Source organism: Prunus dulcis, chromosome 1 (genome assembly GCF_902201215.1).
Source record: "Prunus dulcis chromosome 1, ALMONDv2, whole genome shotgun sequence".
In the NCBI taxonomy this organism is placed as follows: Eukaryota; Viridiplantae; Streptophyta; class Magnoliopsida; order Rosales; family Rosaceae; genus Prunus; species Prunus dulcis.
In genome coordinates, this window is record NC_047650.1 from 35,196,672 (window position 1) to 35,211,163 (window position 14,492).

The following is a 14,492-nucleotide window of genomic DNA, read 5'->3' on the forward strand; positions in this document are numbered from 1 at the left end:
GCATCATAATTCAAGAATAATGATTATTAAACGATTTTTTTTTTTGTTGCCTGAACCCTTCATATAGTATTACACTTCGTCTAAAAATATTTTTTATATATATACTGGAGTAGTAAGGAAAAATATAAATAATATTCTTAATATTTTCTTAACCAAAAAAATAAAATTGATGCATAGTTTGTAGTTTTTTGCCTCTGCAATTATGTGCACAATCTTTAAAGGTAGTCATAGTCAACTCTACGTCTTCATTTTAACCGTCGGATATTTATAGGACAAATCGGACGGTTAATACAAGAGATACCGGCAAGACCCAGCTTTTATGAAAGGGAAGAAGCTAGTCAATGGTTTCGGATTTAAAAAGGAAAAGGAGACTTCCACCTGATCCCCACTTTTGGTCAGCTTTATTTTCTCTTCCCCGCCCAATAATTTTTTTTCGTAGAACAGTGATTAATTAATCCCATTCAGCAAAAAAAAAAAGGTAAAATAAAATTGACATTTCTCATTCACATAGAGGCATTGAGAATTGGATCAACTACTCTTTTCTAGTTTATCTCATCTTTTATTTCAAGTGCATTTAATTACGAATTTTAATATGAAATCCATATAATTTTTTATTTCGCATGTTGGGGAAATCATAAATTAGAATTATTCTAATATTCATGTGAAAAGTAGTAAACACGACATAAGAGATCGTAAATGCTGGTCATAACAATGTGCAGCTTATTTGAGGAACCACCTAATTGTATTACCGATGTTCCTTTTTGAGAATTGTAATTTTCAGTTTTTACGAGTATGTTATTAAGAGGATGAGGGTGCTCTAATGGAGGCAAGATTCCTTTTCATGCGTGCTATTGAAAAAGTAAAATATTTTAGTAGTCCAATGATTATACGCCCCATTTATTATAAAGATACTCTCCTAATTCTTTATGACATAATCCAATTTTTGTATTGTTTCTTTCCTCATCATCAATTCAATAACACAATTTATAGCAAATACTTAACTATGCTAGAAGACACTTTCACGAGCGTTGAAATATGGGTCAAATCAATTATTTTGAGTAAAATGAGTATTGTGGGGTGAGGTTTTACCATTTCAAGTCACGAAAGACACGTTGGTCATTTTCCAAGGGTCAGGAGGACAAACAAGCAAGCTTCCTTCTTTTGACCTGCACATTCATGCGGTCTAAGTTTCTAGTTGGTAATTAAGAATAAATCCAAAAAATCAAACTATGTTACGACGTGACACATGTGATATTAAAATGTCCAAACTTTACAACACGTTTAGGTTTTTTTTTTATTTTATTTAATACATTATTTGTAAATTAATTTATGCTTGCATATCTCGTGTTCACAGTTGACAAAAACCATCAATCCATGTCAGAAGACAATTCAACCCTAACTGTTATTTTTTCCCCATTTATTAGACCAATTGAAAATTTTACAGAATTACCAAAAAACCCGTACCATGCATGCATTTCGGTCTTTGTCAAAGTCTATTAGCATTTTTGCCACGGCAAATCAGTAACTATAGTTACGTCTAAAAGAAAGTATGTATCTTTTGACCCCATTTAAAGACTCTCTTAATATATATATTTTTTCAAAGAGTCCCATAAAATTTATGTATGACTTTTTTTCTTAGAGACTTTAGAGCACCCAAACCTTTTGGAGCACCGAATTCATCTTTGGAATCCCTAACTATTTGAATAAATATATAAACCCTTTAAGTATAAGTTCGGTTTCGATGTGACTCCACTGGCGGATCTAGTAAGGCGTAAGGAGGTGCAGCTGCACCTTCTTTCGCCGGAAAAACTATTGTAGGTGCTTCAAATTACCCATTTGCTCAACTAGTGTACAGATTACCTTATTTTTATTTTCAACATTTAAATAAATGTCTTTGTCTTTTTACTTTTATTTATTTTTATATTACTCTATTTACTTAAGCTTACAATGTAAATAAGTAAGTACCCCCATTTGGATTCAAATAAAAATACTAGAAAATCAAATTCCCACCAAATTAAAATATGAAAATCAAGTTTTAGTGTCAAATACGATTTAGGCTAAAAATGATTGCTCATTAAGTTAATATATACTTCATACTAAAATCTCACAAAATCAAGTTTTCTTATTTGATGTGTAAGGAATAAAAGCCGCCAAAAATTATCTTGAGAAAATGATTATTTCAAAAAATCATTTTTTATATTTAGTCAATATTACACCTCCGCTAAAAATTTTATGGGTCCGCCAATGGATGTGAGGGTGCGTTAGGGCGAGGGAGTTTAAGAGTATTTTAAAGAATTTGTTCGGGTTACCTATTGAGTATAATAAAATTTAAAATATGATATTTAAAGTTTAGCTTCATTTGTTTGGAATTCCTAGTGATAACGATGAGATGCAGGTTGTGAATAATAACGTTGAAAGCCCTTGGTTTTTTCCTAAATTTGAAAATTTATACAATATTTAAGTGAATTTTTTAATAAAAAATTTCACAGTGAATTATTAAATTTATTTTCAAATAATAAAAATTGTTGCATTCAATATTTAATCTTAATTTGTTCATGAAATAAAACCGTCCCAAAGAAATAAACTTTTATAACCAAACAAAACTCACAAGTCATAATAAAGTCTCACAACCAAACAGTACAGTCCAAAACCAAACCCCCTCCTACTTTTTTACCCGTTCCTCTTCTCTTCCTCCTCCTTCTGGTCCAGTCAACCTTCTCATTTGTTTTCTTCTCCTCATCACGAGAAAATATAATACTACCAGTTTATAGTTGTCCCAGACTGACATTTCCTCCAACCATGGGACCCACCACCCTCAAGTATAGAAAAAACTTATTTATATCATCAGTCATCCTCCCAATAGAAATCTTCAAACCCATCTCACCCGTCCGATCAAATATCCCACTTTGACTCCCCATCCCTTTATATCTTCCCACACCCCCACCACCACACAAACCCCCAAAACCTCTTCTTCCTCAACACACCCAAAAAACTCCTCATCTTCTCAAATCTTCCATGGCCATTTGAGCTCCGCTTCAGATCTTAACCTCGTCTGCGTTTCTTACAGTTCAAAAATGGCGGTGGAGCTGATGAACTTTCCGAAGATGGAAGATCAGAAAGCTATACAGGAAGCTGCATCGCAAGGCTTGAAGAGCATGGAGCACCTTATCCGCTTTCTATCGCACCAGCAGCAAACTAACCAGTCGTCTCGCTTGGACTGTACGGACATCACCGACCACACCGTCTCCAAGTTCAAAAAGGTCATTTCGCTCCTGAACCGGACCGGCCACGCCCGGTTCAGACGCGGACCTGTTCAACCGGATCCATCGGTTCAGTTCCCCTCTTCTTCTTCTCATCCCTCGTATTCACAAACATTGAGCTTGGCTCCGGCTCTGAATCCGAGGCCCTCTCCGGCGCCAGCTCCGGTCACTACACCAGCGATCGTCCCGCCGGCTCCGGTCGAGTCGAGCTATGTCCAATCTCAGCCGCACAGCATGACGCTAGATTTCACGAGGCCTAATGTCTTCGCATCAAATCCTAAGAGCACGGAGATCGAGTTCGCGAAGGACAGCTTCAGCGTCTCGTCGAGCTCGTCGTTCATGTCGTCGGCGATCACTGGAGACGGCAGCGTTTCGAACGGCAAACAAGGATCGTCGATCTTCCTGACACCAGCGCCGGCCGTCTCGGGCGCAAAGCCTCCGCTCTCTACGGCGCCGTTTAAGAAGAGGTGCCACGAGCACGACCACCACTCCGACGACGCGTCGTGCAAGTATTCCGGCTCGGGTTCTGCTTCTGGCTCCGGCAAGTGCCATTGCTCCAAGAGAAGGTATGCGTGCTTCACCGTCTGCGCATTTTAGTCTCTGCTGTTGATTGTTAAGCTAAAATACGCATGCACTGTTACTGAGACGATAGAGTTGGTTTTTCCAAAGATTTTCAAATGAAATTTTAGTTGATTATCCGGGGAAGTGAGTTGACTCGGACGATTTCAACTCGGCTATAATCTGGTGGATCCATCCGAGTTTCGGATCAACTAGTTTGGTTGCGGGGCCATTAATGGGCGCAGCACTCGTTGGAGTACGATGACATGATAAGATGCGCCTTTTTCTAAATGGCGCATCTTAGCGAAATTTTTTTTGTCTTTTTTCGCGCGCGAGGGGAAAAATACTTGGTTATTTAAGTTTGACCGACGACCTTTTTCTTTTTTAGAAAATAAATTAATTATTATTTTCTTTCTATAATTCAGGAAAAATCGGGTGAAGAAAACCATTCGGGTCCCAGCGATCAGTTCAAAAATCGCCGATATTCCACCGGACGAGTACTCGTGGAGGAAGTACGGTCAAAAGCCGATCAAGGGCTCACCCTACCCAAGGTATTGAATTTAAATCCGTGCCCTTCATTCATATACAGAGGAGCAGAATAATCAGAATTTAGCATGATCTTACGGTCTGGATTGAGTATAATATTTTGGACAATTGTTTTTCGTTATCAGGGGATATTACAAGTGCAGCACGGTTAGGGGGTGCCCAGCAAGGAAACACGTGGAGCGTGCCCCGGATGATCCGGCGATGCTGATCGTAACGTACGAAGGGGAACACCGTCACGCGCCTGAGAACGTGGGGTTGGTGTTCGAGTCAACGTGAGGGAAAGTGGGTGGAGAAAGCGATTGTGGGTGTGGGTTTGATGTTAATTTTTATTTTTTTAGTTGAATTAATTAGTAGGATAATGGGGGGGAATAGAGAGGCAGAATCTGAAATCTGTCAAGCGGTATTTAGTTGAATTAATTAAATTGTACTTATTTAAAAATTAATTAATTTTTATTGCATTTGGTTGGGGGGGAATATTTATTTAAATTGGTTTTGGGAAGATTTATCTTCGTCTGGCAGACTGCCACACACTTGAGTTCATGATTGTTTATAGGTTAAAGAGAGCATCCCATCCCATGACAAAAAAAAGTCAAAAAATTGATTCGAAATTGTGGAGGGAATAATGATGACTTAGAGATAAATATGAGGAGGGAGTCAAATTCAATTGCCTTAAGTTGGTATTTGTATTAAAAGTCAACAGCTTCCCTACCTTCCAATGAATTTTTAAAACGTGGTAGTGGAAGGGCGCTAAGACATTGGACTTTGGAGGCAACGACTTAACCCATCACAAGAATTAGAGGAGAAATTTATGATGGTAGGTATCTATATCCATCCATGGCGAATGATCTTGTAGTTAGAAACCCTAGCATCGTGCCTCCTCCGTATGATCCTCCATCTCTTTTTGATGTACTTGGGAGAAAAGACAAATTCAATTAAAAAATCAGAAAACATGACAGACCAATCGAATTTCGAATGTCACTAAGGGCAATTTGGTTCGGTTTGTTAAACAATGTACTTTTTTTTTTCTTCTATGTAACTCAACTAAACCAATTAGGTGTGAATTAGACAATTTTCGCAATTTATTCCGTTTTTCGCCCTCCCCTAAGAGCAATTCTAGCAACAGCCCTCTGCCAGGGCATGACGCGGCACACGTGAGGTTTTGGAGTTCCAACGAGCCTCAGCTGCCATGGCAGCAGCTGGGTCCCAGCAAATCAAGGCAGCCCAAATGCAAAAACAGCATAGGTTATTGCCTGGGTTTGCTGAAGTCAGTAACAGCAAAAAATTTTAAAAATCTAAAAAAATACTAAAAATTTCATAATTTTTTAAAAATAAATACTTAGTCATATTGTTCACTTCCCACACCAAAACTCTATACAAATTTCTCTCCTGATATCTTATGTGAATAGTAGTTGCCATGATAATGGGTGGAAACACCACAAGCTTTTTACAAGGGCTGCCACTATGCACGTGAATAGTAACAGCCCTTGCCTTGCCCTTACTCTTGCCATTTACCATGACAAATGGGTAGAAGTGCTCTAACGTAGAGGTATTGTAGTGACCTTGCTTTTTGAGGTCAAGTTCACAAGCCTGATTTCATTTGGCATAGCTTCTTGAATTGAACTCTATGAGATGGGTACCTAGCTTTTTTGAGATCAAGTTTAATTTCATTTGGCATAGCTTCTTGAACTCTATGTGATGGGTAGTGTCAAGGGAGGAGTGGGCTCTAGAATTTGAATAAAATACTAGGCTTATCTATTTTTTCAATTATCAAATACTCACAAAATAATGAGAGTTCTAGGAGGCTATAATGAGGTTTAAAAATGAGGCTTATAATGAGGGGTTCCTTAATCTAGTGCATAATTATTATTGGGCTATTGGATTGAACCCTTATTGTAACCCCTCACTTTTACCCCTCATTATAGAAGCTTCCAAGAGAGTTACAGTGCATTTGGATGAGAAAGATCAATTTTGGATTTTGACAAAAGTCAAAAAATCTAAAAAAATCAATACCCGTGTTTCGATTTAAAAAAATAGAAAATTAAAAATTCAGTGTAGGAAAAAACATGGAATTTGGAGGTCATAAATCCCAACTTTAAATTATATCTAAAAGTCGATATTTCTAAAATTCTAAAAAAGATTGAGTTTTTTAAAATTAAAAAAAAAAAGATAACTTTACAAATAAAGGTTAAATTCTGTATTTTAAATACGTTACCCAAACAAGAAACTTTACAAATTCTAAAATATCAATTTTCGTTATTTATAAATTCCTTTTAAATTTCCTCATCCAAGCTTACTGTTAGTGTCTTTTTAATGTATGCGTACGTGTGGGGTTGAATTGGAAATAATTAGGCGTAAGAATAGCATGAAACTTGTTAATGAAGCTGGGTCACGCTCATGGTGCTGGACCAGGTCTTTGCGTTTGACAAGTGTTTGAGCCTTGATTTAGTCAAATACATGTTAGCATGAGCAAATACTCCAGGAAATGAAACCACAAAATCATCATAAGACCAAGACCCAAAAATTAGGACTAGGTCTTTGCGTTTGACAAGGAAGGCTTCAACTCGACGTCTCTGGAAGTTTCCGTGTGGGCCAGAAGCAGAAGAGAAGAAGGAAAATGAACCTCCTACCAAAACAGAGAGTTGTCTGGGGATGATGTCGTTTGATTTGCAGACAGTCCCGTCTCCACAGTGGTATACTCTTCATTCAGAGAAGTAGGCGGGGAATGACGTCAAGCTCGCCGTATGGATCGGAGGTTGCCGCAGGTGGGGTGGGGTGGTTGGAGTGGGTGGCGGTGGAGACTTAGGTCATTGCTGGTTTGTTATTTTTTTAATTTTTTATAGGGCCGTTTGATCATCGTTTCAATTTTAATTTTTAATTTTAATTTTTTTGTAATTGAGTATAGAGGAAAAAGAAGAGGATTAGAAGTGAGAATGAGAGTGGAGATGAGACTGAGAAGGAAGATGAAAGGACAACAGATCCTCTCCCATGCAATCAAGCCTAATTAATCAATTTCATCGTGAATTAAGGCAGGCCTAGGCACTTATGGTGACTTGAGCTTCATCTCAGACTTGAGCAATGCCACAAAGTTAGGGCGGTTGTTTTCAGGCCTTAACAATTTTGGTGGCACTCTGCCCCCATCAATATCCAATCTCACAACAGAGCTTACAATGCTGACGGTCCCAGCAAACCAACTACATGGAAACATCCCAGTTGGGATTGTGAACCTGATCAACTTGGAATTATTGAGTTTGGGAAATAATCACTTCACAGGTAGCATCCCCAGGGACATCGGAAAGTTGTCAAGTCTAGGGCTGTTGAGTCTTCGACACAATGAATTATCAGGGAGCATCCCATCCTCTCTAGGAAATTTAACCGTGCTAACCACCCTCCAATTGCAAGCAAACAACCTTCAAGGCAACATCCCTTCAAGCCTAGGGCAATGCCTCAGGCTGCTGAGATTGAATCTTTCCCAAAATAACCTCGACGGTGCAATACCTCGCCAAGTTTTTGTCCTCCCCTCCTTGTCCATTTCTCTAGACTTGTCCAGAAACCAAAGAAGAAGACTGTCTCCTAGATTGAAATTAATAATTTCCATGAATAGCTCTGGTTTTTGTCCCTTTATATCTCTGCTTGCTAAGAAAGAAAGTAAAAAAAACTGCATCATCAAGCGCCAACCTGGCAAACTCTATGCTGCGAGTCTCATATACTACTCTTCTAAAAGCTACTGATGGGTTCTCTTCAGATGATTTGATTGGTTCTGGTAGCTTTGGATCTGTGTACAAAGGAGTTCTTGATGATCCTGATAGGTCACCTCAATTTGTTGCCATTAGAGTTTTTAACCTGTCACACCAAGGAGCTTCTAAGAGCTTCCTAGCTGAATGTGAGGCGCTAAGAAATATCAGGCATCGAAATCTTGTCAAGATTATAACCGCGTGTTCAAGTGTTGATTTTCGCGGTAATGATTTCAAGGCTTTTGTTTACGAGTTCATGGAAAACGGAAGCTTAGAGGAGTGGCTGCATCCAACTTCACCCAAGAATTTGAGTCTTGTTCAGAGGCTGGACATTGTCATGGATGTTGCTTGTGCTCTGGATTATCTTCATAATCATTGTGAGACACAAATAGTTCATTGTGACCTCAAGCCAAGCAATGTTCTTTTGGACAAGGAATTGACTGGCCGTGTTTCTGACTTTGGACTAGCAAAATTTCTCTCGAAACTAACCAGCAATGTGTCCGAAAATCATCAAACAAGTTCCATTGGGGTAAGAGGATCAGTTGGCTACGCAGCTCCAGGTAAATACTCTCTCATCCCTTGTGCTTCACAATTTCCCCATCCTATTTTTCACTCTCAAACAATTCAAAGACAGCTATGTTTTTATCTACAATTGTGTTGATACAAGTTTTGATGTTTGAATTGTAGAGTATGGCATGGGAAGTGAGGTGTCAACTTATGGGGATGCCTATAGCTTTGGGATTCTCTTGTTAGAGATGTTCACAGGGAAGAGACCTGCCGAGGACATGTTTAGTGGCGGCTTCAACCTTCATAATTTTGCGAAGATGGCTTTCCTAGATAGGCGAGTTACAGAGGTTGCTGATTCACTGCTTCTTCAAGATGGTACCAGTGATAGCATAGTGATACCTCGAAAAATCGAAGAATGCTTGAGTTCTATATTCGGAATTGGGATTGCGTGTTCTGCTGAATCCCTAGCAGACCGAAAGGATATCGGTGATGTTGCATCTGAGTTGCACTTCATTAGGGACAAGCTTCTTGTGTAGAAGCTTTTGCTACTCTATTTTTATTTTCCAGTTTTTATGTGCTACATGCGTGTACTTGATGATGCTATAGTGCATGAGGAAATTTGCAAGTAAATAATCAGCAATGAGATGTTAGTGCAATGGAGTGGGAGCCATTTTGGGGTCTCATGTTGAAGCCATTTTTCATAGCTGCCACCAATAACCAAGTTGACGAAACCAAAATTTCAATTCAAGAAAGGAACATTTTGATTTATGATGAATGGCTGCCAAAGAAACCATTGGAGTTTCTCATGTTGGTCCTAATTACTTTTGGTGTTTTTGCAAATGTAGTTGGGTGGGTGTCCATAGAAGATTTCACTTGGTAGATTCGAATAAGGGTGTCCAGAGAAAGTAGGTTGTGAGGTAGGGCCAGAATCAAAGCTTGTGAGGTGTTTTTCAAAATGAAAGTGATTCTTGACTCTGGTCACTGGTGGAGAGTTTTGTTGCCTGCTATTCATGGGGTCAAGCTGCTTTTACATTAATCTCTTCTGTACTACTCTCTCTCTCTCTCTCTCTCTCTCTCTCTTTGTTGAGAATTTTCTATAATTATTTGTCACATAAATTGTTTATTTTTAATATACTTTTATATATAGCCATCTTCTGCTATAAATTATTTAGATGGTTTGAGAATCTTGCACAAGCAAGAAGAGGCACAAAATGAGACAGTGCAATCATAATTAGTAGGCCAGCTAACAGATCTGGAAATTCATAACCAAGTTGGCAATTTCCAAACCATCCTCTCCGTTATTTGACCTGCACGGTAGTTTATTTCCATGTGTGGTCCCATGAATGGAGACTGTACACACATTATTTTAGTTGAGAAGACAACATTTATAGCTGAGAAGCCCGAGTTACATGTATCACTTTTACTGATCATATTTTTTATAAAATTGAGTATATATTCTTGACAAGAATATTGAATAGTTTATTTTTCTGTATTTCTGGCACACATACCCCAAAAAAAAAGTTTATCAAAAAAGTGGAATATTCTCTCTCAATTATGAATTTATTATTTATACCATCTACTGTACTTTGCACTGGTAGAGTTAAAAAGCAACCCTTGATTGAAAGTTGCTGAAGAGGATCATTTGAAAGTTTCAAAGAATGTGATCACATGAAAAAAGAAAAGACTTGTTCTAGCCATAGTTTTGTGAAGTCAGGACAAATTTCCCAATTTCCAACTTCTCTTGCCCAAACCCACCCATGGAAAACAAACTTATTTTTTTCATTACATCAATTTAAGACTTTATATTTTTTAAATTTTTTTTCAGTGACATGACAGCCTCTTTCATAATTTCATATCATCCTTTCCCTACCCTACCCATATACCCAACCCTCATAATGAAGTAAAAAATTAATGATTTCTTAAATCATGTAGAATTTAGCTTTTTGAATGAGTTGATGCAGTCAGATTCTACTTGTGTGCAAAGTGGGTTTTCAAACTTAACAGAGTGGAGAAGAAGAGGAGGAGGCCGAGAAGGAAAGGTAAAGAAAAGTCATAAAAAGCAAAGCAAACAAAACAAAACAAAAACAAAAATAGAGTTTTGGCTGGCAGCAAGAGAAAATAAGAGACAGAGAGTCAGAGAGAGAGAGAGAGGGGCTAAAACGAGTTTAAGAACAAAGCAAGGGAGAAGGGTTTGCGGTTTTGCCTTACTGTCATGCACTTTGGCACCACTCTCGTCGGACATTGCGAAAAATAGAACTCTGCAAAAGTGCGCTCTATCTTCCCATCACTTTCACATTACTTTCACGATTAGGGTTTCTCTCTCTCCTTCTTCTTTTTCTCTCTGTGTGTGAATCTCTGAATACCGGGTTCAGAATCTGATTCAGCTCGGCCGGGTGAACTGGATCTCTCTTTTGCTTCAAGTGAGTCCTTCTTATTCATTCCTTGTATTTCTTAACTCTCAAGAAAATCTGGGTTGCTTTCCTTTGGTTTGCTTGTTGTGGGTTGAGTGAGATTTATGCTGTTTCTTAGCGTGTCGGTTTTGTTTTGTGAGGACCCAGATGAGGTTTTGTGCTTGTACTTGTGTCCTGATTGATTTTCGATGATTTCTAGAGAGATGAAGAAAATTTCACTTCAGAAAAGGAATATAAGAAAAGCCCAATTTTGAATTTTTTGTATTTAGCTGCTTGAAGTTGCTCCTTTTCTTTTTGCTCCCAATTTGAGCGAGACTTGGGAGTTTCAAAGATTTTGATTTTGCGGTTTTGTTTGTTTTTAATTAGGATTTGAATGGCGAATTCCGTGAATGATAAGAGCATTGAGAGTTTGATATCTGCAAGCAAGTCATTGAGGCTAAGTTTACAGAAATCACAGGGCCTGGGGTCGGCTCTAGAGAAAGCAGGAAACAGATTTGAAGAGATTAACCAGAGATTACCCTCTCTTGAAGCTGCGGTTCGACCCATTCGTGCAGACAAGGAAGCCCTCGCCGCTGTTGGTGGCCATATCAACCGTGCTGTTGGCCCTGCTGCATCTGTGCTTAAAGTTTTTGATGCTGTTCATGGACTCGAGAAATCGCTATTGTCAGATCCGCGTAGTGATCTTCCGGGGTACCTATCGTTGTTGAAACGCCTGGAAGAGGCTCTGAGGTTTCTGGGTGACAATTGTGGATTGGCAATTCAGTGGTTGGAGGATATAGTTGAGTACTTGGAGGATAATGCGGTTGCGGATGATAGGTACCTTTCAAATCTGAAGAAATCATTGAAAGGTCTCCGAGAATTGCAAGATGGTGAGGGAAAGGCCAACCTCGATGGTGGGCTTTTGGAGGCTGCGTTGGAAAAATTAGAAAATGAGTTCCGGAGACTCCTAATGGAACACAGTGTGCCGCTTCCAATGTCGTCATCATCTTCACTTGGAGAACAAGCTTGCATTGCTCCATCACCCTTACCTGTTCTGGTAATCCAGAAGTTGCAAGCTATTATTGGAAGATCGATTGCTAATAATAGACTTGAGAAGTTTATATCCATTTACATTGAAGTTCGAAGTTCAAATGTGAGGGCAAGTTTACAAGCTCTCAATTTGGATTACCTAGAGATATCAATTGCAGAGTTTAATGATGTCCAAAGCATAGAGGGCTATATAGCACAGTGGGGAAAGCATTTGGAGTTTGCAGTGAAACACTTGTTTGAGGCGGAGTACAAGCTGTGCAATGATGTTTTTGAGAGGATTGGATTGGATGTGTGGATGGGTTGCTTTGCAAAGATAGCTGCTCAGGCTGGTATTCTTGCATTTCTACAATTTGGGAAAACTGTTACAGAGAGCAAAAAAGATCCGATAAAGCTTTTGAAGTTGTTGGATATTTTCGCATCTTTGAACAAATTGAGACTGGACTTCAACCGGCTTTTTGGAGGAGCAGCATGTATTGAAATCCAAAATCTGACAAGGGATCTCATTAAGAGTGTAATTGATGGAGCCGCTGAAATTTTCTGGGAGCTTCTTCTTCAGGTGCAGTTACAAAGGCAGAACCCTCCCCCTCCAGATGGGAGTGTTCCAAAATTGGTTAGCTTCATTACTGATTATTGTAATAAACTGCTTGGGGATGATTATAAGCCACTATTAACTCAGGTTCTGATCATTGACCGAAGTTGGAAGCATGAGAAGTTTCAAGAAAAGCTCCTTATTAATGAGGTTTTGGAAATTATTAAAGCCATTGAGATAAATTTGGAGACATGGATAAAGGCTTATGAGGATGCCTCTTTGTCCAACCTTTTTGCAATGAACAATCATTGGCATTTGTACAGGCACCTGAAGGGAACTAAGTTGGGGGTTCTGCTGGGGGATGCCTGGTTAAAAGAACATGAACAGTACAAGGACTATTATGCCACAGTGTTTTTGAGAGATAGCTGGGGGAAGCTTCCTGGTCATTTGAGTAGGGAGGGTCTGATTCTGTTCTCAGGTGGTCGTGCCACCGCCCGTGATCTTGTCAAAAAGAGGCTAAAAACCTTCAATGAAGCCTTTGATGACATGTATAAGAGGCAATCAAATTGGATTGTGTCAGATAAAGATCTAAGAGAGAAGACATGCCACCTCATAGTGCAGGCGGTTGTGCCTGTTTACAGAAGCTACATGCAGAACTATGGGCCCTTGGTTGAGCAAGATGCAAGTTCAAGCAAGTATGCAAAGTATTCAGTACAGACTTTGGAGAAAATGCTCTTGTCTCTCTTTCAGCCAAAGCCTGTTAGATACGGCAGTTTCAAAGGTAGGCAAACTAGTGGGAAATTTAACAATGGAGTAACAGATCTTCGCCGTACTACCTCTGCGGTTGTGTGATTGTCAAACTATGTGCGTTGTGGAATCACAGGACAGGACTATCATGGTTAGCCTTCCACCTTGTATATACTGACGTTCTCAGGGTCCTGGAGCTAAATACTGCTATCCCATTGCCTGAGATTCTAAGATATGGAATTTTTGTAACTCATCTGAATGTGATGAAGAGTTGAACACTGTCTCCACTGCCCAGTGGGTTCTAGGCCATGATGATGAACAAATATACAACCCCGTTGGATCCCCGCGTAGATAATATATTCAGGTATAGCTATCCGTTTTTCTTTCATCTCAGACTCATTAAATCAGTAATTAGGTTAGGCAGCAGGACAAACCTTAATACACCTTTGCTAGGTTCAATGTACAATTCTTTGATATAATGTGCATCAAAGTGGTCTAGTTGTGATTGATTTTGTAACTTATCAGAACATGGGGAAGCTTAAAATTTAAGGACCTTCATGAGATGCTTGTTTTGTGCTATGAAATGGCATTGTTGAGAACTTCAAAATGTACTACAGCCATGTGCTATTGGAATTCTGTTGACAATAAAGTATCTACTCGTTTTAATGGAATTGTTTACTTTAGCTTTTAGTATTTTGTTGCTGGTGATTCTCCTTTTGTTTCTCTTTTCTGCTTGTCCTCGGTGTATGTGTTTATCCTTGTTAGACTTGTTTGGTAAGACATGAATTGGTATGTTATTCCTTTCTCAAAAAGCCTGTTTTTCCTTTTTGATAAGAAATGATTCCAATTGTTCAAAACCTTCTGGGCCGGCTATGTTGTGACAGTTTGGGTTCAATTCTGTTCCAAAAGGAAAAAGAAAAAGAAACCTATTTGTTGTTTGGGTCAAGAATTAAACATAGGAATACTGAAATGTTCATAGAACAAACTTTATATAAAATATTTCCCATCTAAAAACCCAAACAATTTTTTTTCTTTTTCTGCACAACAGTTTCTTATCTACCAAACGGAGCCAAACCAAAATTATACATGGGAAGTGTTAATGGATTAGGAAGCCAGCCAAAGGGCTTTCAAAGGTGCTAAATTATAATTCTCGCAATGGAGACTTTTGAGTCAC

The 14,492-nt window shown here is 38.8% G+C and overlaps 3 protein-coding genes across 3 annotated transcripts; all 3 read left to right on the top strand.

Moving 5' to 3' along the window:
• The first annotated feature begins 2,872 nt into the window (after positions 1 to 2,872).
• Positions 2,873 to 4,850, top strand: LOC117615166 (probable WRKY transcription factor 17). The gene is made up of 3 exons (XM_034344191.1): positions 2,873 to 3,826; positions 4,244 to 4,369; positions 4,490 to 4,850. Exons 1-3 carry the CDS (start codon positions 3,075 to 3,077, stop codon positions 4,638 to 4,640), a joined length of 1,029 nt encoding a protein of 342 aa, XP_034200082.1. The 5' UTR covers positions 2,873 to 3,074; the 3' UTR covers positions 4,641 to 4,850.
• A 3,201-nt stretch (positions 4,851 to 8,051) lies between these two features.
• On the top strand, positions 8,052 to 9,342 carry LOC117619001 (probable LRR receptor-like serine/threonine-protein kinase At3g47570). Its single transcript, XM_034348821.1, has 2 exons — positions 8,052 to 8,655; positions 8,783 to 9,342. The coding sequence occupies exons 1-2, from the start codon at positions 8,052 to 8,054 to the stop codon at positions 9,136 to 9,138; spliced, it is 960 nt and encodes a 319-aa protein (XP_034204712.1). The 3' UTR covers positions 9,139 to 9,342.
• A 1,220-nt stretch (positions 9,343 to 10,562) lies between these two features.
• On the top strand, positions 10,563 to 14,011 carry LOC117614598 (exocyst complex component EXO70A1). The gene is made up of 2 exons (XM_034343467.1): positions 10,563 to 11,022; positions 11,380 to 14,011. Exon 2 carries the CDS (start codon positions 11,387 to 11,389, stop codon positions 13,421 to 13,423), a length of 2,037 nt encoding a protein of 678 aa, XP_034199358.1. The 5' UTR covers positions 10,563 to 11,022; positions 11,380 to 11,386; the 3' UTR covers positions 13,424 to 14,011.
• The last annotated feature ends 481 nt before the right edge of the window (positions 14,012 to 14,492 follow it).

Excerpts from the sequence above, each read along its gene's own strand:
- LOC117615166 (XM_034344191.1), top strand. The coding sequence starts at position 3,075 with ATGGCGGTGGAGCTGATGAACTTTCCGAAGATGGAAGATCAGAAAGCT. Across the intron at positions 3,827-4,243 it reads TGCCATTGCTCCAAGAGAAG|GAAAAATCGGGTGAAGAAAA; the intron begins GTATGCGTGCTT and ends TCTATAATTCAG. Across the intron at positions 4,370-4,489 it reads AAGGGCTCACCCTACCCAAG|GGGATATTACAAGTGCAGCA; the intron begins GTATTGAATTTA and ends TTTCGTTATCAG.
- LOC117619001 (XM_034348821.1), top strand. The coding sequence starts at position 8,052 with ATGCTGCGAGTCTCATATACTACTCTTCTAAAAGCTACTGATGGGTTC. Across the intron at positions 8,656-8,782 it reads AGTTGGCTACGCAGCTCCAG|AGTATGGCATGGGAAGTGAG; the intron begins GTAAATACTCTC and ends TTTGAATTGTAG.
- LOC117614598 (XM_034343467.1), top strand. The coding sequence starts at position 11,387 with ATGGCGAATTCCGTGAATGATAAGAGCATTGAGAGTTTGATATCTGCA.